General features: G+C 45.4%; 1 protein-coding gene and 1 pseudogene across 2 annotated transcripts; both read left to right on the top strand.

The window, feature by feature from the left end:
- The first annotated feature begins 5,154 nt into the window (after positions 1–5,154).
- Positions 5,155–10,499, top strand: LOC120674779 (annotated as a pseudogene).
- A 3,449-nt stretch (positions 10,500–13,948) lies between these two features.
- LOC120673785 lies at positions 13,949–20,485 on the top strand. Of its 2 annotated transcripts, XM_039954790.1 has the most exons (4): positions 13,949–15,291; positions 18,913–19,062; positions 19,182–19,989; positions 20,074–20,485. In XM_039954790.1, exon 1 carries the CDS (start codon positions 14,077–14,079, stop codon positions 15,133–15,135), a length of 1,059 nt encoding a protein of 352 aa, XP_039810724.1. In that variant the 5' UTR covers positions 13,949–14,076; the 3' UTR covers positions 15,136–15,291; positions 18,913–19,062; positions 19,182–19,989; positions 20,074–20,485. The 2 variants fall into 2 exon arrangements, with proteins under 2 accessions (XP_039810724.1, XP_039810725.1); XM_039954791.1 differs by lacking the exons at positions 18,913–19,062; positions 19,182–19,989; positions 20,074–20,485 and adding an exon at positions 15,428–15,599.
- The last annotated feature ends 7,242 nt before the right edge of the window (positions 20,486–27,727 follow it).

Raw genomic sequence — 27,727 nt, 5'->3', positions numbered from 1 at the left:
TGGTCCAATGCAGAACCTCTCCAAAATCAGAGTATCCCCCTCCTCAAGCTCTAGCAAAAAAAAACTTGGTGTAGTACTTCTGCATGTGATGTTAAGTATATTTCAAGTCCCTGCATACACATAAACAACACAGCAAAGTAGATCAAAGCGGAAGCGTAGTGAGGCAAATCACAAGGAGACACAAGAATTTGTTTCCCGAAGTCAGATTCACCAAAATGAATGTGTCTTCATTGAGGAGCTCATTGGATGTGAGTCTCTTTCAACTCGGTCCCTTGAGTTAGGTCTCTTTCAACATTTTCTTACTTTCCACTATCTTGATCCTTTCCACCAAGCGGGCAAGATCACCCCCCCCCACACACACACACACACAAACTTGGCGCTGCTCACCACACGAATGGGAGCTAGCCGGCGTCGCCTAGCCGCCTAGGAGGCACACTCCAAGAGTAACAAATGCTTCAAAGATCTCTTGACGTCGATCTCAAGTGTGCTCAAGCTATGGATGCTCTCTGCAGCTCAAATTCGAGCTCTCACAATGACTCACTTGCTCACAAACATCAATCTCTCAACCCAACTAAAAGATATCAAATCTAGTCAACATAACTCACAAAGAGTGTTGGAGAGAGATAGCTGATCAAAAGAATGCTTTAAAAAGCACAAGAATAGTCGGGGAACCAGCTCCACACTAAGGAGAGGGCTAAGGGGTATTAAATAAAAAAATTAGATATGTACCATTTAAAGATCTCAAAGTTAGATATATATATATACCATCGGACCCACATGTAATTGACTCATGTGAACCCCACATGTCAGTGAGATAACGATGGTATATATCTAACTTTGTGATCTTTTAATGGTACAGATCCGAATTTCCCGTATAAATACCAACTTCTAAAAACTAGCTGTTGAACTATTAGCACAGACCAGTCAAACCGGTCCCTCAGACCGGTCAGATCGGTCTGTTTGAAAAGACTAGCCGTTACACTCCTGCGGACCGTCCGCGTCCTAGGGGTAGACCGTCCGCAGTTCAAAATGTTCGGACACCCAATCCTCAGAGATGTTCGGACATCCGATCTCGCGTTCCCGTGCAAGGTCAGAAATAGCTTACGGACTGTCCGCCACTAGGGCTGGACCGTCCATCCTTGAAAATGTCCATACATCTGATCCCGACCGATCAAACCAGTTAGGCCCAAACGTTCGGACATCGAACTGACCGGTCAGGCCCAGCTTTAACCCAACCCCTAGAAAGTTAGCTCCACTTGGTCCACCAAGTTAAACTTGATCATCCAAGTAATGTAAAGTTAGTTCTAAGGTGTTTCTTTCTCAGGTTTCTCACCTGGGTGACCTATGAGCATTTTTGATCGAGTCAATTAATCAACGTTGCATCCCTCTTGATAGCACGACATACATATAATCAAGATTAAATATAAATCACTATTAAATCTCTTGAGCCTTGAAACACTTCAGTTTTGCCATACTTTGACTTTGTCAAACTTGGGACTTCAACATTGCATCTTCTCTTGAGCAATTCCATACTTGAGCTAATGACTTAGAATTCCCATCACAATTGTAAATATGTCCTTGCAACCTTAAGTCCTCCAAAAATGTATTTGATGCATTTCATTACTTCTCCCAATAAGGCTTAGATACAGGTGCGGAGACACGGGGGGGAGGCAGGGCTAGGCTGCCCCCAACGTTGGTGCAACTCCACAGAAAATTCCCTAATCTCATTGCTAATATTGCTCATTAACAAGGTGTGCCCCCCCCCCCGATTTGAAGAGGATCCGTCGCAGCGGCTGCACATCGCGAGCGACGAGGATGACACTTCATAATCGACGTTGAATTAGTTCACTTCCTCGTTTACTAGCTGCCGCTTCGCATCACCATTTACACCTGCAGCAAGCAGCAATCACGGGAGCACCTCGCCAATCGTCACCTCCCTCTCCCTGTAAAGGACACTGCCGCATTCACGTTAAGGACACTGCCGCATTGACTCTTAAGGACTCAATTTGTGTTGTCCTATCAGATAATAACTTGAGTGTGAGAGATATTAGAGGTCAAGGCTACGATGGGGCAAGTAATATGCGAGGAGAGTGGAATGGGTTGAAGGCTTTAATTCTCAGTGAGTGTCCTTATGCATATTACATCCAATGCATGGCTCATCAGCTCCAATTGGCTTTAGTTGTAGCATCCAGGGAGGCACATGAGGTGCACAACTTTTTTCAGCATGCCATTTCCATCATTAATGTTGTTAGTGCTTCTTCTAAGCATAATGATGAGTTATTAGCAAAGCAAGCTGAACAAATTGCACATGAAATTGAATTGGGAGAGCTTGATATAGGAAGGGGTGCTAATCAGATGGGCTCTTTACAGAGGCCAGGGGACACTAGATGGAGTTCTCATTACAAGTCGATTCAAAGTTTGAAAAAGATGTTTGATGCCACAATTTCAGTGCTGCCAAGCATTGCAAATGATCGTTCCATTAAAAGGTTTTCTCGACGTGATGCTGCTGGTGCCCTTCACATTATTCACACATTTGATTTTGTCTTTGTTCTACTGTTGATGGAGAATATAATGAAAATCACCGAGGTGTTATGCCAAACACTACAAAAGAAATCTATAGGTATCTTAAATGCAATGGATTCAGTTTCTAACACAAAGGTGTTACTTCGTGACCTGCGCAATGATGGTTGGGATCCTCTTCTGAATGAGGTCATGGACTTTTGTGGGAAGCATGAGGTTGAAATCCCATATCTAAATCGCAGGTATGTTCCTTCACCTAAACTCGTAATCGTTACTAGTAATATTTTTGTTGTTTTTTATAGGGATCTCAAACTTATTTCTGTTTAAAATGCAATTTGCAGATATGGTGATGTGACAAAATCTCGGAATAAGCATGACAACACTACAACTCTTCACCATTATAAAATAGATGTGTTTAATGTGGCAATTGATCAACAACTAATTGAATTGGAGGACAGATTTAGCTCTCAAGCTACAGAACTTCTATCACTTTCTGCCTCTTTGGATCCAAGACTGGATTGCTTTGATAGGTCAAAGATATCTACCCTAGTAGAAAAATATTATCCGGCTGATTTTTCTAATCTAGAAAGAGCCCAATTAGAATGCCAACTGCCGCATTTTCAACTTGATGTGTGCAACCATCCAGAGCTAAGTAGTCTCCCATCACTTGCTGATCTGACAAATGGGCTTGTTAAATTGGGCAAAAACTCTCATTATCAAATGGTTGATAGGTTGTTAAGATTAGTCATGACTCTTCCGGTGTCAACTGCAACCACAGAGAGAGCATTCTCAGCTATGAAACTTGCCAAGACTCGTCCACGCAACAAAATGTGAGATGATTTTCTACGTAGTTATATGATAATTTATATTGAAAAAGAATTGGCAGCAAAGATTACTTCTGAAGATATCATCAATTCTTATGATCTAGTTGGTTCTCGTAGAGGTAAATTCAAGTTAATAGAGACATAAATTCGAGGACGCTACCTTCTATCTTATCTTGCTACCCTGCATTGGATGATTGGAGCTAATTATTAATAGTAAGAAACTTTAGTATTATATATTACATACATGTTTGATTTTTGTTATTTTTCCTCTAGTTAAGTTGGTACAAATGTGTTTGTGTGTGTGTGTCTTACATACCCTTTTTTTTTAAGAACATAAGTCGATTGTTGGCATTAGTAAATTGCCCCCCCTATGTTTCAATTCTGGCTCCGCCCCTGCTTAGATATGATACTTCAAACACCCCACGGATACTAGCCACTTCACCCTAACAATTCGCAAATGGTAAGTCGTCCTTCATCGGGATCGCAGTGATCCTCAGTGTTTGTAGGGCCAGAGTCGTCGGAGTGGCCACTAGGACGGCATCGGGATTGTGATCGCCATGGAGATCGCCAACGGGAAACCCTAACTTGCGTTAGGGGAAAACTCTCTCTTAGTTTCCCTAGTAGTTGAGATAGATGTAGAGATTAGGGATGAAAATGGACGGGAACAGGCAGAAAAACCTCTTAACTATTTCTGTTTTCGTATTTTATTACGGGAAACGGGAGCGGAAGCGGAAAAACCGGCTACAAGAGCGAAAATGGGATATATGGGTTACGAAAATGGATGGGAACCAGAAAATCTACCGGAATGCATTATTATTTAATCACCATTTAGTTAGCATTAATATAACACTAGACACTCCTTTACGTAAGCTATTTTTAAAATAATATGATCAATGTTTCTTGTTTGCTATGATTAAACCATGGAGTACATATTGAGAAACATGAGAGAGGATATATGGCATGTGTATTATTCTTTTTTGAATTTTATAAATACGAGGTCATGTCGGCTAAAAACAGAATATCGCAAATATGGATGAGATACACCCCTTCCCTTTTCCTGTCATATCTCTGTATTTTTCCATAAAAATGAAAACAGACTAGATAAATATAAAAATATGGATAGAATCCGTTTTCATCCTAACCCTAATAGAGATAGTTTACCGTGCAATAATTGGCCACTGCTTCGCCTCTGCGGATTCGTTTCACCTTCCTCCGTCCAACAAGCGCATCCCCGCCCCCACACCACCCACACACCCACCACTGGGGTGGATCCAGTGGTGGGTCTGGAGGGGCTCCAGCCCCTCCTACCGCCGCGGGATCCATGAAGCCTCTCTTAAGCCCTTCTATAATTTTCTGACATGAATACCTGCAAAAAGAGACTAAGGTCTCATTTAGTTGCCCTTGTAAAGTTGTAAAAATAAAATCTTTACACATTTGAAGTATTAAACATAGACTAATAACAAAATTAATTACAGAACTCGTCTGTAAAATACGAGACGAATCTAATAAGTCTAATTAATCCATCATTAGAGCATGTGTACTGTAGCAATTTAGTGTCTAATCATAGCCTAATTAGGCTCATTAAATTCGTCTCGCAATTTACAAGCAAACTATGCAAATCATTTTTTATTTCATCTTACTCCATACATATAAAATTTCTTTTCGACGTGATAGATTTGAAATTTTGAATTTCGCATCTAAACAAGACGTAAAGTTATTTAAAAGTATATAAGAGAAACCTTCTCCTAATAATTATTCTCGATACGCTCCTGCCCCCACCCCACCCCAAAACGCGCCAGCGCCAGGGAAGATGTATGACTCCGGGCTCGGGCACCCATGGCTGAACCCTGAGGGCACCTTCAAGGTCTTCTGCAAGGCCGACGAGGGGCTCTGCCTCGCCGTCCGCGGAGGCGCCCTCGTCCTCGCCCCCGCCGACCCCGACGATGAGCACCAGCACTAGTTCAAGGACGTCCGCTTCAGCCTGCACATCAAGGATGAGGAGGGCAAGCCCGTCTTCTCTCTCATCAACAAGGCCACCGGCCTCGCCGTCCAGCACTCGCTCGGCCCCTTCCGCCCGGTATTTACCCTCCCACCCCTTGCTCTAGATCCTTCCCCTTTACTCCCTACAATGTTCGATTCGTCGGTTTGTGGGAATTCTTGTTGGATCTTTGGGTTACGGAAGAATGCGGATCGTGATCATGTGTTTGGGGACCTTGATTTCAGGTGAAGCTGGTGAAGTTCAACCCGGAGGACTTCGACGAGTCGGTGCTGTGGACGGAGAGCGGCCACTTGGGCAGGGACTTCGGCCGCATCCGCATGTTGCACAACTTCGACATGGTCTTCGATGCCTTGCCCCACGACAAGGACGGCGGCGGCGTGCGAGACGGCACGACCATCACGCTCACGGAGTGGGCCGAGGGTGGCACCCAGAGCTGGAAGATCCTCTATTGGAGCGACGAGGCCAACAAGACGTGTGGCGGGCTTTTCTACGAGCCCACCTGCCGCATCTACTGTAAGGCCGACGAGAGCTGCAGCCTCACCGTGCGCCAAGGTGCTGTCTGCCTCGCGCCTACCGACGCCGATGACGAGTACCAGCACTGGATCCAAGAAAAGAGGCTTGGGAACCGGATCAGGGACTTGGAAGGCTACCCGGCTTTTGTCCTCGTCAACAGAGTCACCGGTGACGCCATCGAGTGTTCCCCAGGCCAGGCCAACCCTGTAAGCAACCATTCACCCTTGTTCAATCTACCATCACATGATTAATATGAAAAAACTAATTGGTCATGAAGCTCCCCTTTTCAAACCCTCTCATCCTGCAACCTTGCCAAATAAATTGAGCAGGGATGAAAATGGATTGGATATGGGTGGATATTTAGATTTTTTTTTCTCGGGTTCAGATTCAGGTAAAGATAGTGTCAGATGTGTTTGATATTGATATACAATCCTATTACACATATCAAATAGGAAAAACTTAGTTTTGGGCCATTGAATTTTCGACTGCGTCCGGATTTGACTATGCAACTCTAAAACCGGACATCCGCAGCTACCGAACTCTCAAAACCGTTCATATTTGACCATCAAACAATTTTGCTGGCTAGTTTTGGTGACGTGGATGCCATATGGAGGTGGGCCCATATGTCAGTCCTCTATCTTCTCTCCTCTCTTCTCTCTCTCTTTCTTGCTCCTGCTGCTTCGCCGGGCAGGCTGGAGCTTCGCCATCGGCCTGGCTAGTTGGAGCTCCGCCATGGGCCAGCACGGTCGGACGGGCCACCGCCGCACTTGCTCCAAGCCAAATTAACCACCTTGCTCCCTGAGCACCCCGCTCCCGCACTCCTCTAAGAACCCCACCTCGAGCTCCTCCTCTGGCTCCTCAGGCTTCATCTCCTACACCCCGCCCGTGCACGCCTATGGCCTCGCCTCGTGACTGAGCCACATCGGCGAGATCCCGCTCCCCTCCGACGTGCCCCAGCACCGACTCCATGCCCCTCATCTTGACCTTTGGCGCCGGCGCATGCTTCAGCTCCGCCACCTCCCCGTTCACCCCTAACAATGCTCCCGGCGGCTCGGGCCGCCTCGCCAAGCCACTGCCGTCCTCCTGCTCCGCCGCCACACCACGACCCCCGCCCTTGTCATGGGCCGCCTAGCACGACATCCTCGGCTCCGGCATCGCCAACTACGGCCACGGGAGCATCATGCACTCGCGCAGCGGCGGCACCCCGACCTCCGAGGATGACGCCATGGTCAGGCGGGCCATGGTGGCAGTCGACCCCGAGGAGTTCAAGAGGGTAGGGAATGAGCAGTACAGGGAGGGCTGCTTTGAGGAGGCCCTCAAGCTCTACGACCCCTGCTGGGAGCTCCGCTGCGGGTCAGCACTACCTGCCGGGCAAGCTCGAGCTCTATCTCAGGCCAGCACCGTCTACCGGGCGAGCTGGAGCTCCGCCGCGGGCCAACGCCACCGGCTGAGCGAGCTGGAGAGGCGCATGGGGGGAGGGTGGCAGCAGGCATAGGGTGAAAGGAGAGGGATAGAAGAGAAGAGAGAGAGGGAGAGGAGAGAAGAAAGAGAGAGAGAGGAGAGTGGAGGGCTAATAGGTGGGCCCCACCGCCATGTGGCGTCGGCATCACCAAAACCACCCAGGAAAACCATCCGATGGCCCAATATGAATGGATTTGAGAGTTGGGTGGTTGCCTATGTTTGGTTTTAGAGTTACATTGTCAAATCCGGACGCAGTCGATAGTTCGATGGTCAAAAATGGACTTTTTCCTATCGAATATCCGACTTTGAGTATTTGGATTTGGATCTGGATTAGATATTGAGTATCATGATTCAGATACAGAATATCCCGTTTAGTATCAGAACCCTTCGGTCCGACGGATATCCATTCCATTTTCATCCCTGCTCGTTAGCTCTCAATATAGGAGTAAGTTCTAAACTGTTTCATGACACCACCTACCTGCCTCTCTATACAGCCCCGCTCCTATCTCTCACTGGCGGCAAGTGGAAGGGTGTCTGTACAAAATTTACTTTGCAATTTATCCATCATTCTGTTGTTTGGAGCTTGATATCTGTTGCTGTCAGGTGCTCCTCTGGTTATTTTCCAAAAAGTGCACTTTGTGCATTTCCAAAATTTGTGGAAAAGAATACATACATGCAGATCACAGACAATTATGTTTATACTCAAATTTTGTGGAAACAATTGACGATGTCCATGAGTGAGCTACATTAAAAAGACTAAGTTTTCCCCCACCAATATGGGATAATAAGTTGATTGTCTTTTTTCCATAGCATGCTTATGGACAACCTTTTTGTGTCAACATGATTCTTCTTGATTGACATGTTTCCCAAAATATTATTGATGTCCATAAATTGTATTTATGTGTGTGTTTCGATGTAGGTGTAGGTGAGCCCGTGTTTTTGCCTCCCCTTCTGGCTGTGCTCTTTTTCATAGCCTCGTTTGCTGAAACTCTCACCCTCCACCCCGATGGGTGGTGCAACCAGGTCTGGAGTACATTCCCTTGTCCATCCCATTATCGATGGCAGGTGGTCATAGGGCTCCATGACCATCCAATGAAGATTTAATCACCAGTAGGAACTCAGGAATACAACATAAAATTGGGCATCTATGATCAATTTTAACTCTGGATGCCGCCGTCTTGAGCAACATCTCCAAAAATGGGATACCGACCAATTTGGTCCTAAAGTTTAGTCAATGCTCAGTTCACTCTTTGGTCATTTGCTCTCTCCATCTATATCCTCAATTCTCTTTCGTGGTCCAAAAAAGTTCTTTGTGATGTCATGTAGCTTAACAAGCATAGACACTCAACGCCATGTCAGCACAGAGGCATCGAATGTTTTTTCTGCTGCTTTGTATCCAGAGCTGAGATTAGAGAAAACAATTTGATCCCAAACGCCCTAGCCAGTAACCAAGTGCATGCTTGTGCGAACACCTTGTCATGAGGCTATACCAATTCCTTTTAGGTAACGTGTGGAGGTACAATTGCATTATGTCAGAATATACACAATAGAGGTCTAGTATATTTGTGTGCCATCATTCCAGTTCCACATGCTGAAAATTGCACGAATGAATAAATTAAATTCATGCATCAAATAGAGGTCTGTTGTCCCACTTGTCTGGTTTATCTAGAAGAAACTATTGAGAGTTGGGAGTTATCAAACCAAACATTGTAGGCATCAAATCCTCATTATCCAACAATCGTTTGCTCTAGTCAAGTAATCAGAAGTGGTTACCATCTTTGGCTGCATATAGGGCTTGAGGTTGGTACGATGCATATATGGAGAGGAAAGCTCTCCTGATTATTTTTTCAGCTGAAGGCATCACCCCAGTTCAGTAATCCAAGTGCAGGAACCATGGCTCCCATCTATTATATATCACTATTACTACTGCCTTTTTTTATGCTCTCTCCTGATGTTCTTGCTGTCTTCATCTCTAGCATACCTAACCCCAACTTTTTCTTGAATGGCTACCCAACCCCAACTTGCTTGGTGCTAAATGCTTTCTGTTTTTGTTTTTGTTGAATGAATCTCTAATGGGCTGCAAGGGTTCATATCTACTGTGTTCATGTTGGATTTGGATGAATTTTATTTTTTGTAAGCAGGGGTGTACCTTCAACTTTTTGCAATCACCATTCAGCACGCAGCATTATTTTAGAAAAGGAAAGTGACTAATAGATTTTTTTTTTGCATGTTTGATTGATCCAATGTACAGTTGAAGCTTAAGGCGTACAACCCGTGCTACTTGGATGAGTTCACATTGTTGTCAAAGGGCCGTGACATGGGAGATGGCTTTGGGTTCATACACATGTTGCGCAGTATCTCCCTCAACTTCAGTGTCTTCCTGGTGGATAAAGACCATGGTGGGGTGCGCAATGACACCAAACTCATGCTCTCGGATTGGAATCTGGGACTGGAAGACAACTTGCACTTTCAGTGGAAGATTGCCCCCTGGTGTAAGTCTCTCTACAGCACACATTTAGCTTGCCTTGAGAAGTGTAAATCTCCCTACAAGAAGAGCACATTTCCGAAGCTCCTAAATTGCCACGGCTTTTTCTCAAAATCTTGATTTCCACTGTTGAAACTTTTGCACAATCTCGCGCATCGTAACAAGCCAACAACCATTAAAAGAATGCCATATTGTGATAGGCTGATAATTTGTAGCCTTTCAGGATAGCATGCTTGGCATTGAGAAAGTTGGTAATGGTAATGTCTTATAGTTGTTTCTTGTGTTTGCAGAAATTGCTGTGCTGCAGCTATGCATTGGTCATCGCCCTTAGCTTGGTTTACAGTTCTAGAGGTGAGGCTGTCATCTGCTGCGGTGCTGCTACAATGAAGTTGTGTGTCATCTGTGGTGATAATGTGCCCATGTGCGTAGTACTGCGAGAGAAGAGGGATCTTGCCTCCGGTGAACTATGCTGGAGTTGTATGGGCGTAGTTGGTTTGTGCTGACGAGTGATGGTCTGATGCACCTTATACTAAATACAATATTTATGTTGTGTCTTTGTTGCGCATTTTGAGTTTGCACCTTGCTTTGGCATTCTTCTTTAAACCATGTCGTATATTCGAGCTGAGTTCACGTGTCTGAATCTGTGAATTGTCCTCGCCAATTTACCTTTTCAGGTGAGCTGGATCTTCTTAAATGACAATAGTCTGTGTTAGCGAAGATGAAGACATAGAACCCTACTTATGGAAAATCATATAAATAAAGTTAAGCATGCCCGTATGTCTCGATCAGAATGCTTATGGTAATGCCAGTAGTGAAAACAGACCTGAGCATGTACTTCAATTTGAGTCAGCACCATGTCTTATGTTCTGGTTGGTTGGCCAATGAATCCTCTTTGGTATCGATTTAGGGGGTGCTTGGATCTAAAAGGTTAACTTTAGCCCACTTATTTACATGCCGAATAGTAGGACTAAACATAAGCTGATTGTTGATCTAATTACATCTAATTACACAGATGTCTATTTGGTCATTAGAGCCTACTAGCTGAATGCCCGTGCTTTGCTGGGAGCTAAAAATTAAGTGTAGAAAGATGTTAATCTACCAACAAATATCATCATATATAATGCTGTCCCTATGGAAACTATGCAAACAGAGTAATATAAACATTGTCTTGGCTCAAGAAATGTATGGCCATTTGTCAAATATTTGCTCACACGGTACATTGTAGTAACACAAATATGTCTGACCAAATGTAACTTTTGATTACATGTACAAAAGATCTGTAGCACTATGTTCTCAGTTTATATGAAACAGACCCACCCTGCTTGGGGAGCTTGTGTGCTCAAAATGCATCTACAAAATATCTTAATCCTGTGTTAATACATAAGAAATAGTGATGTTACTGTAAAAGACATTTCCCTCATAGTAGGGCAAATCAGGAACTAAACAAAAGCTCCGGGTGACAAAAGATTTGGTGCAATACACATAACATCTGCAATACACAAAGCTACATATAACATCTTATACAAGTGTAAAAATTTTGCAATTTTGATGTGTAACCAGCTGGAGAAATAGTATTGAACACTCATATGGCACACAAGAACATTGTTATGGTGGGCCGAACCTACCAGCGCCACAAGCCAAACCGTGGCTAGTCAGCATCCCTGGAGTTTATGAACAAATTGAGATTTGATTGTTTACTTAGCATTCTCAGGGTTGTTAGCAGCATGTTAGGGTGTGCCTATAAGGCTAAATATTTGGTTAATGAAACGGATAAGCTGGAGATTGAATCAGATCTCCCAGCCTCCCTCGCGCACGCTCCTCTCCGAGACACCGGGCGACCAGCACGGCGTCTCAACCTCACCGCCGCCAGGAAGCTAAACCCCGGCCTCCCACATCCCACGACTACAACCTCCGCAATTGAGTCGCCTCTGACAAACATAGTAAATGCATGTGAAAAAAATATCAGCAGAGAAATAAGCTAAATCAAGGATAATAATCTTCTGAGCTTTGTTATTTTTGTTGTTTCCCAGACATACCATCCTTAATTAGCACTGATGAAGGCTAAAAGTCTATCCACCGATAGAGTATTATGAAACATCTATGCTTTGCTAATAAAACGAAGCTATTGCTGCAAGATAAGTACTACTAAAATCCTTGAAATCCAAATAAAATAAAAGATAAACATGATTACTATGTTTTTCCAGTGCAAGGAAAAAAGAATAAATTCACAGTACAGTTACTGCACCAAATCACAATTTACTAATTTATATGAAGATCCTTACCCCTATTAGATTATGTCATGTAAATTTGTCGAATCGGTATTTTTAAAATAAGCAAAGAAATCAATACTACATATCAAAAAGTAAAATGTATCTCCGTCGTCATCTTCAAATACAAACTTTGGCTCTTAATTTCTCTTATAATACAGTGTTTATAACAGAAAGTTTATAGCCATAAGGAGTTACTTCAAAAGTACTGTTTTCATATTAAAAAATTATTAGCGTATATAAAGCTAATATTTAGTTGAATATTTGGATGTTTGAATGTTAAAGTAGCTTGACGCTTATAGAAAAAGGAAACGAGGAGTTTAACCTTTTTTTTCTTATCGGATCCTTATGGGCCGACCATTTGGGCTCCACCCTCCACAGGACGCTCACGTTCTGTCCAGATCTACTACAGATAAAAAGTGGGGAAATGAGGAGGTCGGGGAGGGAGGGCCAAACCCTAGCGAACCGCAAAGTCTATTTGTCGCGCGCTACTGTGCGTTGTGCTGTCGCAGAAGCCCTTCGCACTGCAACGCTGTTTCATTGACTTTGCCCTTCCTTTAGACAAAGAGCCCCCAGTTTCGCCAAGCGAGTTCCACGAAGTGAATGGTAAAGCGATCCAAGGCGACTCCATGATTTCGACAGCCCATTAAGGAAGGGCAGCCCACGTTAGTGTCCTCTCTCTTTTTTCGGTTGTTCCATCGCTGGTTCACTTTTCATCAACAACTATCGATGAGGCTTGCTTAAAAAAAAAACTAGACGAAGCCACAGCTTATGTGACGAGCCGAGATCATTCGAGTTAGGGCTTCATCATGGTAGGTAATTTGCCAAATCGGTAGATATATGATTTCTCATCGAACTCTTATTCTGATGATGTCCCTTAATTAGATTGCTCCAACGATAGGTACCGTTCACCATTCCATTCTCATTTCCCCTTGGTTTTATCCATTCCTTTTCCTAATCATAACGTCGAGACAATCATATCACCTATTTTTTATACAAATTTTGGCTGGTGATTCTTCAAGTTTCACTGTCTCTTTGGATTCTCTTTGTCGTAGCAACATCTCTAAAACATGAAACATCTAGCTAGAGCAATTATAATTTTATTATTCAAACAATCATAAATCCGAAAAGTGTGGAATATTATATCATTTTCTTATTCTAAACAATATATCTTCAGAACAATTTACAATGTTCTATATATCCTAAACAACATTTCTTCAGCTTTTTAGAACTTTTTTGGAATATTCTTTACAACGTGCTTAATTGTTTACTAACATTTCATACCTTTTTTGGAACATTCGCAACAATTCATAATTGCACATATCTTTCTGGTCATTCGAAACATTTCTAAAATGTCAGAACATTCTGAAGTGTTTTCGAAACAATTAGAAAAGTTCGAAACAATTCTTTGGAAGTTTTCAAATGATACATTCTGAATTGTTTTCAGACATTTTGAATATTTCCAAAACATTCCGAATAGGAACTTTTGCCAAACACTTTGAGTTGTTTTCAAAACATTATGAATAGTTTACAAAACAATATGAATAGGAACTTTTCCAAACATTTTAATTTTTTTTCAAAGATTCTAAAAAGTTTTCAAATGTTTATTAATCGAATGAAAAAGTCAAATTGTTTTGAAACAATTCCTTAGAACAATCCTGAAAGTTTGGACTTTTGATCATTACAAAATGCTCCCATTCAATCCAAAATCGTTTCGTTTCATATTTTTGGGAATTTGAACATCGTAAATATTCCTATTCAATCCAAAAATCGTTTCGTTTCTTATTTTGGGAATGAACCCTGCAACCACCGGGAGCCTGACCAGCTAACCGAGAGCATTTTCTCAGCTTTTGGGCAACATCTTAATGGGCCTCTAGTTTCGGCCGGTAGATTCCGCTTCCGCACATCCGCCTGCGATTAGCAAATTCTTTTCTGCGACTGAATCACCATAATTCGCTTAAAGCGGCAGATAGATAGACACACCCTAGCGAACCGATCCAATCCGCGATGTCGCCGGCGGCGGCGGACTGTCCCTTGAGCCATTGCTGCCTCTGGAGTAAGCTGTGCTTGCCGCTGGTCCCGCGCGTTGATCCCAACCGGGAGTACGCCTTCATGCCGACCGACGCGGATGACATCCCCGCGCGGCCGGTTCTGGTCGGCATCATGGCAACGTTCGAGGGCGAGCGCTGGCTACACCTGCATCGATTCCGCGTCGCGCGCTCCGGCCGTGTCCTTGGCGGCGCCCTGGAGACCTTGGGTGGCGACTACTACAAGGCCAAGACCCCTATATCGCACATCCGTTCTGCCACCGCCGTGGGCAGCCCGGACGGCCGCTCCCTCTCGCTTTGCTTCTTCTCTTCGGAAGCCGACTTCGCCGATCTCATTGCCAGCAAAATCTCCCCTCCCGTTCCCCTGCAGCTGCATATGGACCTCGCCGCCGACGACGACAGGGGTATTACTGTGTCACGCCTGCCTGGCCTATCGCCAGAAGTAGGGCCTTTTATGCCGACCTGCCCCATCTCGGCCGCCGGCGATCTCTGGGCTCCGTACCTCACTGAAGTTTATGGCCCATCCAGCCTCGCGATGCAGCGCTTTGACAAGGATGCTGCCAAGTGGGTGGTGGTCGGCACCGTCGTGTTGAAGCTTCCCCCACCTGGCCCTGACATGCTCAGCGATACAATCCCTGCCCTCCAGGGGCATGTGGTGGTCGGCAACACAATCCTATTGTCGCTTTGGCCATTTAACCTCTTCTACGCCTTCAATTGCTCCACTCGTGCCTGGGCTGTGGTTGCCACTGCCAGGGAAGATTGGATGTACATTCCAATCTGGGAACGTGGTGTGTACGTGGAGGAAGATGACACCATCTACTTCCTCTGTAAAACTTTTGTCTACGCCTACAAGCTGCGCAAGGATCAGGATCGGTATCAGATGGCACCGCCTACCACACTTGGTCGTGTTTGTCCTTTCACCCATGAAGGGTATGGGTTCACCACACTTCCTCTCATATCTTGGTGGTGGGATCATGTGCTCTGTCTGGATCAGCCTGAAGCTCCCCTGCAATTGTGATGCTAAACATGTGCTGATCACCACATTTCGAGTCAAGGGAGATGACAGTGAGCACTTCGTTCCCAAAGGTGTGAAAGTCTTGCATTCCACCATCCGCAGCTTAGACACGATACCGAGCAAGTACCTTGAATCCTACCCTGACTTCAGCTTTCTACAGTATGTGGATCCTTTCCTTTCCCCATTATTCTCTTTGGATGGCTAGTTTCCTTTCTTTATCATCCATGTCTTGTGCCTTTTGTTCTCATATTCGCATCACATCCTTACATAGAACTATAACAATTTGGTACTATAGGCAAAAAACAACACCAGACGCTCTCTCCCGCGCGCTGGGCGGCTCGGGCGGACGCCCCCCAGCGCCGCTGCCGGGCCTTTCTCCCATAGTCACAGAATTCGGGGTCGATGCCTCGTCCCACGACCCGGGAACGCCGTTCCGATTCGAGGGTCGGGGTCCGGGTCGGGGTCGAAGAGGGTCAGTGTCCCATTCAAGGTTGGATCGCGTCCCGGTTTGAGAGGGGTCGCAGCCCCATTGCTAACAGATTTAATTGGGATAAGAAGGTTATTGATAGCAGATTGAGGTGGTTTTTATTAGATAATAAGCTGAATACGTGTAGTATGATCTAAATGTACTATTTTGTATGTTTCTTATATGCTTGTGCAGATTAGTTTCTTCATTAGTAGCACATATATATATAGTTTTTGTCTTTTTAAAGACGCATCGACCCGAAAATATCGACCCGGATGAATCAGAGTCGCGTTCCACATAATAATTTATCGTTCCATAGAGATATACCCCCTTCGTACCACAATTTTATAAAGTGACGTCCCTCGACCCTCGACCCCGTTCCTCGACCCGGTCGACCCAGGAACTTTGTGACTATGCTTTCTCCGTCTCGCCGTCGCCGCGCCGCCGCTAGAGCCAGCCGCCGGAAGCCCGTGCGGCTCGCGAGGACGGCGGCGGCGGGGCCACCCTTTCTCTTCCTCCTCGCCGGCGGGCGCGGCCGTGCGGCGTCGGAGAATCCCGCCGTGCGTTGGGCTGCAGCGGCTCCGGCGGGCCCGGATCTGGTGCCTCCACGACTGGATCCGGCGGCAGCGGTTGTGGATCTGCGCCGGCGGCACCTCTTCCGTCGGGGCTGCGCTACATCGGGTCGGCGCGTGGAGGCGAAGTCGCGGCCATGGGAGGTGGTGCTGCAGGGAGGTGGTGCAGGGGGCGGTGCTTGCTGCTCCGCAGCTCGTGGTCCAGGTGGATGCTCGCCGGTGGTGCCTTCAGTGGCGGCCACGCGCCCACGAGCTGCAGGTGCTCGTGGGCATGACGATGATGGCGCCCTTTGGGGCAGGGGCGGAGCTGCGTGTAGCTGTCGGGGTCACCGGACCCGACGAAATTTGATCAAATCAATGGAAGATTACTGTTTAGCACTATTTAACCATGTGGCCGACCTCAGCGTTTAGGCCATCCGACCCCGGCGACTCTCTCGTCTGGCTTCGCCCCTGCTTTGGGGTGGCCACCCCGGCATGTGGAGGCGCCGCGCTGGTCATGCGTGCGACCATGCTACACACGCATGTGCGTGGTAGTGGTTGCGTCGACCGGCATCGGGGCCTGGCGGCGATGTGGGCCAATGCCACGCGCTAGCTGGGTGCTGGCCTATGGCCGCCGGCCGCGGAGATGGAGGCTCGCGCATCGACGGCGGTGTCTGCTGTTGATCCGGTCGTGGATGCAGCTCTGCGACGTGTGGCGGCGCCGTGGTGGCACAGCCAAGGGTGGCCCGGGTCTCGCTAGCGACACCAAGGTGGCGTGGCTGGCGTCGGCCTGCGTGCTCCATCGACGCCATGGTGGCGTGGATGGCAGCGCGGTGCCATCCTTGCGGCGCAGACCCTGCAGACGTCGGGACGTCATGAGGTGCTGCGGCAGTGGTGGACGGGATCTCGTCATGGTGGTGGTGGATGGGACTCCGAGGTGCTGCGAGAGGCCGTGGGTGGTGGTCGTCGGGCGACTGTGAGTGCTGCGGCGCGAGGAGGTGCGAGTTGGCTACGATGCGTGGTGGCACGGCTGCGCCGCCGGCCCTGGGGGACTTCTTGCTTTGCCGGGCTATGGACGTGCAGATGAAACGGGATTCTCCGGGCGAAAGCCTCGCCGGCTTCTTGCTGGTAATGATGACAACGGCGTCTGAGGGCGTCGTTCCCCCTGTTGGGGGTGTCATCTTGGAGCCCATCCCTTCTGCTCGGGTTTCTCCGGGTGAAAGCCCTGTCCACTTGTTGGACGAGCAATGGCGGCGCCTTTGGCGTCGTTACCTTCTTGAAGGCGTCGCTGGTGGAGATACTTCTCGGCCAAGCGGTGGAAGGCCACCGGTGGCTTGGCGGGACGGCTTGGTGCAGGTGGCGAGCTCGAAGGGGGTTGCCTAGCTCATACGGCGGAAACCAAAATCATACTGGCGGCCGGGGTTGTCACATGGATGTTGGATCTGGCTGCTTGCAGCAGACTGCGGCGGTTGACATTGCTGGGCAATTGTCAGTGCGGCGTGGGACTGCGTTGGAAGGCGGCGCTTGCGGCACCATCACCGTGGGACGACTTGGTTTGCAGCGGACTGTGGCGGGTTGATCAGCTTTGCTCCGCAACTCCGGCGTGGTAAATCGTCGAAAGATGGCGCAAGCGACAACTTGGCTTGCTATTATGGCGGCGGAGGCTCTTGCGTGGGTGGCGCAACGTGATGCGGTCGTTCGGCGGGCACAACTCGGCTGTTTGATGGGGATCTTGAAAGATGGGGCAACACCATTCATCATCCTGATGGCGACTTAAGGAACGGATCTGTGGCACGGAGTACTGTGGCGGATGTGGCGAGGCCCCTGCGTGCGATGTCTTCTGCATGGCGACGAGAGCGAGGAGGAGGTCCAGCGGCGGGTGTGGCGAGGCCCCCGTGCGTTGTGTCATCGCAGTGGTGACGGCGAGACAGCCTGCGAGAGGTCCGGATTCGATGGTTTCACTCCGTCAGATGGTGTTTGCTGGGGCAGCGGCACTACGGCGACAGATCCTGCATAGCGGTGGCCTTCTCAGCGTGGTGCGGTCTGTTTTTCTTGACTTCTTAACGACGCGGGATCGTGTTTCGACGGCGACTTCCTAGGAAGAAGGAGGTTGGCTGTCATGACAACTTGACTTACTCGGCCGCCGTGGCTCTGCAGTTTTGAGTGTTTTCCCGTGTTGATGCCCCAATCCAACCGGGTGAGAGTTGAGGTATGGTGTTCCTCGGGAGAGTCGAGTTGCAGTGTTCCCCGTGTTGACGTCCCAATCCAACCGGGTGTATCTATCTTGTTTTGTTTCTTTTTTTTCTTCTGTCTATGGTCTCCCAGGATTGTAATTTTGTATTCTTCTGCTATATCAATAGAAACTCGCACTATCTTGTGCGGTTCGTTCAAAAAAAAATTGGTACTTCTTTCGATCTTAAATATAAATTGTTTCCTGATTCTTATCAATCTTTTTTGTTAACTTTGCATGTCAATATGTGAAGAATTAGATAGGTTGATTGGGTAACTCTGATGTCAGTAGATCCATCATTAAAAATGCTTGCAGATATCATATTTTATGTAAATTATCAGGCAAAAGTTCCACTCTACAGACCATGTTCATGTCCTAAATGATTTGTGTAGTTATATATTTGATCAGAGGAGTATCCTAAAGAGTCCTTTAACTGAATTTTTTTGAATTCAGTATGAAATCTTTTCTTGTTTTTGCATTACAAGTCACAAACTCTTCTACAGAAAAAATGTTTCTTTTTGAATGTAAACTAGGGAGTATGAGGAGTTCAACCATGAGAGTGCAACACCCCCTCCGAAAAGGATGAAACCGGATGTAACAGAATCCTTAATGCTGCTGGAGGACATGGAAGTTCCAGCCAGCTCCAATGTGGTCAAGTCCTACAATATGCTTGCTTGTTGCAGGTTTGCATTCTTACTATCTAAAGAAAAAACTTTATTTAGAAATACATGTTTCAGTTCGACTTCATTAAGGTTTCTTGCATTTTTTATGCTTAAATGACACTATTTTACAATTCTTGCAGAGAATTCTGGAATGAAATGCCATTGTCATGCGCTGTTATGCTTGAGGGATCTGCTATCCGGACCAACAAAACATTATATATTATTTGCCAAGAGCCTTCTTACTCAACTGTGTATAAGATTAATATTGTGGAGGGAAGATTGACTTGCCATGACAAGTCTCTCACACCACATTGCATTCTGGAGACATCTATGAGCCACGTTGAGGACGATATCCTGAATCGGCTTCACAGACCATGGCATTTTGTTTGTGACAGCAGATTCATATATGCTGTTCCATCTGTTAAAAATAAAGTTTATTCATGTTGTTTGGATCAGGGACACATCAATCATATTGATTCAGCATGGCCTATTGGTGTTGAATTCCTCCTTTTTGTTCAAGTTGGTGTCAAGGTTGTTGCTATATGTGATACTCTCCAAGTTGTATATCATTTGTTTCAAGGTGAATGGACACGTCATGAGACATCTGGCTCCCCTGGAGATAAGAAGATTAGCCTCTCTGGATATGCAGTCTTGAGTTCTTGTACTTTTATGGTGTCTGATGCCAAAACAAAATACTTGCTCTGGATATGGAGCATTGTCATGCCACCAGAACCTCTACCAAGCGGTTGGCCTATAAGGGCTTGCCTAAGTGAAAGATGTGTATTTGCCAAGGGTTTTATTTACACTTGCTCACATGAGGGACTTGTTGCATATGAGCTAGTCGAACAAGGAGATTCTTATAACCTTGGAGCTGGGAGCGTAACCGAATGTGCTTGGAGTATGTTGGTGAAGACACAACTGGTGCCATTATGTTTTGTGTGATGAAAGGTGATTATTTCTTGCTCCTTTGTACCTAGTTATGAATTCTTGAAATGCATAATATAATATTATTGTCTTTTGAACTCTTGCTAGATGATCATATTACTCAGCCGGATTATTCAGACAATGATAGACCTCCTGAGATACCTGTACGTATCACTACTGTCCAGGTGAAGACTGAAGAAATGCCTGATGGTAAACTGAAACCAAAGACGATTGGTCATGTGGACATTGGCACAACTTTCGTTGAGTGGAATGGAGGGGCAATTTGGACCCGAGATTGCTTTGCAGCTGCCAGTATTCAAGCCTGATGCTCGCTGTAACTTATGTGCTCAAAATTGCGTGTAATATTAAATCTATAACTTACCATGCATCATGAAACTCGTCTGAGATGCAGTGGGGTGTTTTGAAACATGTGGACAGTGGGCATGTTATGGTTGTTGAATGTGGACTTTCAACTATTGACTGTGAGAATATAGGACTTCCAAAAATAGGTATTTTGTCTTTTGTTTGTGTTCGACAGCAAAACGAATGGTTCACTGTCATCAATCTCTTTTCAAAAGGATACCGAACTGGCTTTGTAGTGGGAATGCAAGTGGCTCTGATCCACTCTACGACATGGAATGCATTTTTGTCTCCAGCAGAGACATCAGCACATTTGTTACTTGCTGCAGAAACTCATGGATGTTAGCGTAATGTTTTGGATGGTTGGATGACCCTTAAATAATTGGGAACGACTACATGATCCTCAGTGCTCAATTGGATTGGAATACTTGTCATGCTTTTGAACCGGTACGTTAGTAATAACAATTTAAACTCAAATTTGAGAGGTCACGAGTCTATGACTGATCGTATTGGTTTCAAGGTAGACACTCCTAAGAGGTAAGAAATTCAAACAAACTTGGACCTTCAATACTTTACTACTATACATGCCATACAGGTGATTAAAAAAAATCAAATTCATGTATTGAAAAATTGAAGATGTGCATGTGACAAAAGTTGTAGCCCTAGTTGTCAGGAACTCAGAACATTTGACTTTGTATTTTTTTTATTTTCCTAGGGTTTTATACCTATTTTACAAGTTCGCTACTTTTGAAAACAAAAAGGAAAACAAGTCTTGCAGATAGACCCTCAAGTTTTGCACGCAGGACCCTAGAAAGATCGAAATCCTTGCAATATGCCCCCTGGCCGTGGTTTTGGCGGCGCGGCGGCGGGTTTGCAGATTGCTCGTTACCCTAAACTCGAAAGTCGTAGCACGGTACTCGAAAGTCGTAGCACGGTACTCGAAAGTCGTAGCACAAGCCGTTTTTTGCCGCATTCCGGCGACGGCGGACGCCAGCGGCGAGGGAGAAGAGGGCGAGAAGCTAGAGGGTGGGGTCAAGGCCTACCGGTTTGGGGGCCTTGGTGGGGTCGAGTGGAGGGGGCTCGTCGGTGGCGCAGGGATGCGGCGTCAGTGGCGAGCGGCGGCGGCGGCGCTCTGTTGACCCTGGGCGAAGGAGGGCCGGAGCATCAGCAGCGGTAATGGCGGCAGCAGTGAGCCTGAGCTTCGGCAGCGGTGATGGTGGCGACGGGAGAGGGCCGGAGCTTCGGCGGCTGTGATGGCAGGCGGTGAGGGCTGGAGCTTTGGCTGCGGTGATGACGCGGCGGACAACCGTCGAGCATGGCGACGGAGCTCGGGTTCCGGGTGGCAGCGCATCAGCCCTTCGGGAGAAACGGCGAGGAGTTTGAACAGCAGGCACACGGAGCGTTTTCTTATTTAGGAAACATTAACCGAGGCGATTACGCAAAAGCGACCTCCTCAGTTAATATTAACTGAGGCGGTCACTTAACAACGCCCACCTCGGTTAATATTAACCGAGGTGGTTAGGTTGTAGCGCCCGCCTCGGTTAACTTCCCCAATCTTTTTTCTGAACCTAAAAGTTGCAATGGTTAGTCCATACTCACCCACGACAACCGCATTCGGCTTGACCCACTGGCACCGGAAAGTTCACAGTCGTCGTCAAGTTCTCATATCTCTTCAATTTGCCCATAGTATGTCTTGGTCTCCCAAGTAGCCTCGTCGATGCCCTCATATCAAACCCCACTGTTCTATGTTGAGCTCTTCTTGTCCTTCTCTTTCATGTGGAACTTGTATCCATTGATGTCATACCCTTGCCATGATGTAATTTGGCTGGATGGGCCGGACGCAAGCCTTGTTTCATCATATTCGTCATAGGGAGGTATGCCCTGCTGTTTGATCCACGTCGTAAAATTGATCTTGTGCTATCTCTGTACCCATGCCTCTGTGCATCCGTCACAACCATGATGGATCTCCTCCAGGTGCATCTCAACCCACTTCTCCATGACCACTAACTGATTGAGGGCGTTGTGATGAGCTTCTTGCACCATTTCATCTTGTACATTGGTGCATACTTTCCTCCCTGTGCACCCCATCCCGGAGGTTCTGCCTTCGTGCGGATGGACGGGCAGCCCAATCGCATTTCCGTCCCGGATGTATTTGGTGCAGCTAGTTAATGGCTTCCTCCATTATGTATGCCTCGATCAAAGAGCCCTCTAGGTAAGCATGATTATGGACATATCTGTTCAAGGTCGACATGAACCTCTCGTACGTCCACATCTGGTGCAGGTATATGGGCCCAAGGTTCTGTATCTAATCAACCATGTGAATCATCAGGTGTGGCATAACATCGAAGAAAGATGGCGGGTAGCACATTTCGAGTTGGCAAAGAGTCTCTGGGATGAATTGTTTCATGCCTGGCAGCTGAGCTTCATTGATGACCTTTTGTGTGATGAAGTTGAAGAAGGAACCAAGGCGTGTGATGACCATCTTCACATATTCTAGGTCGATAGCCCTAATCACAATTGGGAGGAAAACCATGAGCATGACTCTTGATTAGTCATGTGCGTTGAAGCTAGTTAGTATGAGGTTCTTCATCGAGACCAGACTCTTGATGTTGGAAGAGAAACCGGTCGGCACCTTCACTGCCCTATGCCACTAACAAACGAATCTCTTCTCACCTGTTGTGAGGTTGTAGCTCGCGCTCGGAAGGGCCACTTTCCTGCTTTGTGCCGCTGGGGTCAGATGAAGTTCGGTCCTAAAGTTCTGGTTCACAAGATCCTAATGCGACTTCGTCTTAGTGTTCATGTCTAGCAGAACCCCGACTATGCTTTCGAGGACATTCTTCGAAAGGTGCATGCAGTCGACGGCATGGGGCATATCTAGCTCCTTCCACTACGACAGGTACTTGAAGAAACACGACTGCTTCTTGAAAGGAACTGGGGTGACAGGTGGTTGTTCCTCCTCCATCTGCTCCTACTTCCTCTTCTTCCTATGAATCTTTGGCCTATGAATCTTTGAAAACTATGAGGGGCCAAATTGTAGCAGATTTCATTGTTGAACATTGGATTAATTATGAACACGATCTGTAAGTCGGCTATATTTCTTGCACACCTTGGAAGCTTTATTTAGATGGATCGGTTTGTGATGATGGTTAAAGGATTAGTGTTGTTCTTATTTCACCAAGCGGCGCCGATTTTGAGTTCTCAAACCGTTTGGGTGAGGAATATACAAATGATCAAGTCGAATATGATGCACTTCTATTTGGTTTGGAAGTTTTGCAATCCATAGGCATGAAACATATTGAAGCCTTTGGAGATTCGCTTCTAGTGGTGCAGCAAGTATCTAAGGTATGCAATGTTATAATGGATACTTAAATGCATATATTGATAAATGCCTTGATATTATCTCTTGTTCTCATGAATTTGTGACACGACATATTCCAAGGGAAGAGAATGGAAAGGCTAATGCTCTGGCTCAGGAAGCATCTGGCTACAATATTGTGAAAAAAATATTTCAACATTAGAAAGCCGATGCAGACAAAAGCCGATTCGTTGGTTCTAGACCAACTGGTCTGACCGGTCACAGCGACCGCTCTGACCGCCGAAGGGTTGTGAACAGTAGTTCTGCATATAATCTTGATCAAAAAATCGGGGTCGAAGTTGAGGATTGGAGGGTGCCTATCATAACATATTTGAGGGATCTTGGTCGTGGTGCAGATAGAAATATTCGGCGTTTGGCATTCAAATATACTTTGATTGAAGATGAGCTCTATCGTTGAACTGCTGAAGATTTACTTTTTAAATGCTTGGATTCTGCTCAGGCTCGTGTTACCATGAGAGAAGTTCATGAAGGCATTTGTGGGACACATCAATCGGATCCTAAGATAAAGTGGTTGCTTAGTAGAGCATGTTTTTATTGGCCAAGCATGATGGCTGCTTGGTGACTTATTGATGCCTGCTGTGTTGATGCATCCTATTATTAAGCCATGGCCGTTCCGAGGTTGGGGGTTGGATTTTATTGGACATATTAATCCTCCATCTTCAAAGGGGCATTGCTTCGTGTTAATTGTTATAAATTGTTTTACTAAGTGGACCAAAGTAGTTCTGTTGAAGAATATGACACATAGAGAGGTGCCTGAGTTTATTACCGAGCATATTATTCATAGATTCGGTATTCCTCAAATTTTGATAACGGATAAAGGTTCTTCATTCATATCAAAAGAGGTGTGTGAATTCGCCGAATCTTATAAAATTAAGTTGCTCAACTCATTTCCATATTACGCTCAAGCCAATGGTCAGGCCGAGTCTAGCAACAAAATCTTGATCAAACTCATCAAGAAAAAGATTGAAGAAAATCCTAGGAGGTGGCATGAGGTTTTATCTGAAACTTTATGGGCTCATCGTATATCAAGACATGGTGCTACTAAAGTTACGCCTTTTGAATTAGTATATGGCTAGGAGGCTATTTTTCCCGTTGAGCTGAATCTGGGCACTTACAGATTGGCTAAACAAAATGATATTTCTGCTGTTGATTACCATAATTTGATGATAGACAACATTGATGTGGTAACCGACAAAGGTTTGAAGGCTCTAAGGGAAATTGAGAAGAATAAGTTTCGGTTAGCTAGAGCTTACAAGAAGAAGGTAAAAAGTAAATTTTTTCAGGTTGGTGAGCTGGTTTGGAAGACAATTTTACCTCCCGGAACAAAGAGTAACAAGTTTGGCAAGTGGTCGCCAAGTTGAGAAGGGCCATACAAGATTATCGAGATTATCTTTCGAAAATCCTATATATTGGAGGCGTTGCAAGAAGAACGTCTACCAATGATACTTAATGGAAGATACCTGAAGAAATATTATCCTAGTGTTTGGCAAGATGCATGAAGACGGAGATGGCCGATAATTTTTTATCATCCTTAGCACTAATATAAATGGCACATTTACTATTAATCATCGTCCTCAGAAAATTTTGGTCCAAAAGATTATTTTTTTGGCACGCGAGCTTTGCCAAAAAAACAGAGCGATATATGTTGATGACTAAAATTGGCACTAAGTCAGGTCAGACTAAACAAGCCGGTCCGACTGATATTCCCAGGCAGTCTGACCAGTCCTGAGCGGACCGTCCGGGGTTCACGGGGACGGTCCGCCAGTCAGGTGATTAGATGTCCGAACTTTCTGGCCTGGTCCCAGCAGAATATGAAGGCGAGGACCATCCGGTATACAATGGCGGATAATCCGCCAGTCAGATGATCGGACGTTCGGACATTATGGTCTGATCCTAGCAGAGTACGAATGCGCGGACCGTCCGGTATCCTTTGGCAGACAGTCCACCCGTCAAATATTCGGATGTCTAAACATTCTGGCATCCGAACATTTTGGCCTAGTTCCGGTGGAGTTTGAAGGCGCTGACCGTCCAGAGTATATAGGCGGTCCGTCCGAATGAGGGCCAACAAGTCTGACCGGTAGGCTCGACCGGTCAAACCAGTCGGGGTCTTTGTAGTTCGTGTCAGTTAGAATTTGTAATTTAGAGTCCTTTTGTAAACCAATTTGGAAGGGGTACGACTTTCCTGACCTATAAATACAAAGGCTACGGCTGATTGATGGTTTTAACCACAATCGAAACAAAATCAATCTACTTTTATATTTTCCTCAAACCCTAGCTTTTGCAATCCCTTTGCTGTTCTTTTTGCATCTTTACGGCGTCTGAGGGCGTTCTGGGTGATCTGCCGACTCTAGAACAACCCTAGATCTTTAAGCTCCGACGGGATCCCTCCTGATCTTGAGGTTTTAGGTCTACGCGATCCTCTCTGAAGAACCGGTCAAACCGGTCATGCTAGGTGGTTAGACCGGTTGGCGCAGGGAGATCGTAAGCATTGCGATCCGTGCGCACGAGCACCTCGTGTGTTGACTAGAACTGCATCAACAACATTCTACACCTGGCACCTAGTTATTATTTACTTAAGCATGATTAGTTCTAACTCTTCACATGTGAGCTTTGTTATATAGTTGTTTAATGCACTCTATAGAGTTATTCAAGCACAAATTAATAGTTCTACAATGATTAAATCAGATTGCACAGCTTGTCTCCAGATTGCACAGCTGATATTTGCCTCCAGGATGGACACCATCGACACTTTTGTGAGTTGTTTCAAGTAACACTTTTTGCTCCTATCACGGATCTTGTGAAAACCTCTAGTGACACTTGTAATTAAAGCAGGTTTCTCCGTGTTGTACCGCCTTATCTTAGACAATATGACAATAAAATTTAGCAAGTATACAGTTGCTTATCAGCAGTCGAAACAAATAATATTTGGCAACTTTATACCAGCAATAGGATATCCTTTCAGTTTTAAATTGCTTACTGCTCATGTGTAATTAGAGCAAAAAGAGGAACTTGTAGCATGAAGTATATGAGAGGATGACATTATCCTTTCAGTTTTACTTGGTTCTTACTACTAGCTTCTTGCTTACTATTAATCGGAAAACAATCCTCCTTGGTTAAATCAAATCATTGTTCTTTTTTTTTTTGGGGAAAAAAATCTGACCACAAATCCACAATGCTAAATATGCGTGAACTATGACATGCTGGTTTCAGTTTAGTCCCCACAGGCCACAGGCCCACACTGCACCAGATATATAACCATCACATGCAAGTTCCTTTTTTTATCACCGGAAGTAGTTTCTTCTGGTTTTCCATAAAGTGCTTATGTTATTATCCTTTATTCAGGTTCATGAAGTCTGGTTGCTATTTTTCTAATTACTGCTGAGCCAGCATGTTGGTAGTAAAACGTCTCATACCATGTGAGATCTTTTTAGCTACTCTCGAGCACCCACTCCTTCAAGTTAAATAAAGCACTCGAGTCTCCTGAACTTTCTTAGCTACTTTCTGACACAAGTAATTTTAGAGTATGGAGATTGCATAGAAGATGATGGTAAAGTCTATTGCTATGATTCAGCGATGGCTGCAAATGTTTTTACTGCTAAAGTCCATTTGACAGAGAGTATGAACTTGTATATCATGGTGTATTGCTTAATTTATTGAAAGAAATGCTAACTTGATTAACTAGCTTCATGTGCCACATTCATGTCTTTCATACTATTAAAATTTATGCTTGTGGATCCCAATTTGCCTCAAAATATTATGCTGTTGAGATTCATACCATGTTATATGTGCTTTGTGGATATATTAAATCTTTTTACAGCCTATAGTAACGTACAAACACGAACCTATATTGTAATATTCATGATTCAAATGCTGGTTATACACCTACGATGGGTAGTATATCCATACTATTTAAATGTTAGGATATTAACTATGTATTATTACTATAATCTGTGATTTTGTGCTGAATTTATCCTATACTATGCATGCTATTTATCACGTTTCACTACCTTCGATTTATTTATATTT

The sequence above is a fragment of the Panicum virgatum genome, chromosome 5N (genome assembly GCF_016808335.1).
Source record: "Panicum virgatum strain AP13 chromosome 5N, P.virgatum_v5, whole genome shotgun sequence".
Taxonomy (NCBI): domain Eukaryota; kingdom Viridiplantae; phylum Streptophyta; class Magnoliopsida; order Poales; family Poaceae; genus Panicum; species Panicum virgatum.
The sequence above is the reverse complement of the archived record's forward strand: the minus strand, read 5'-3'. Positions and strand labels throughout refer to the sequence as shown.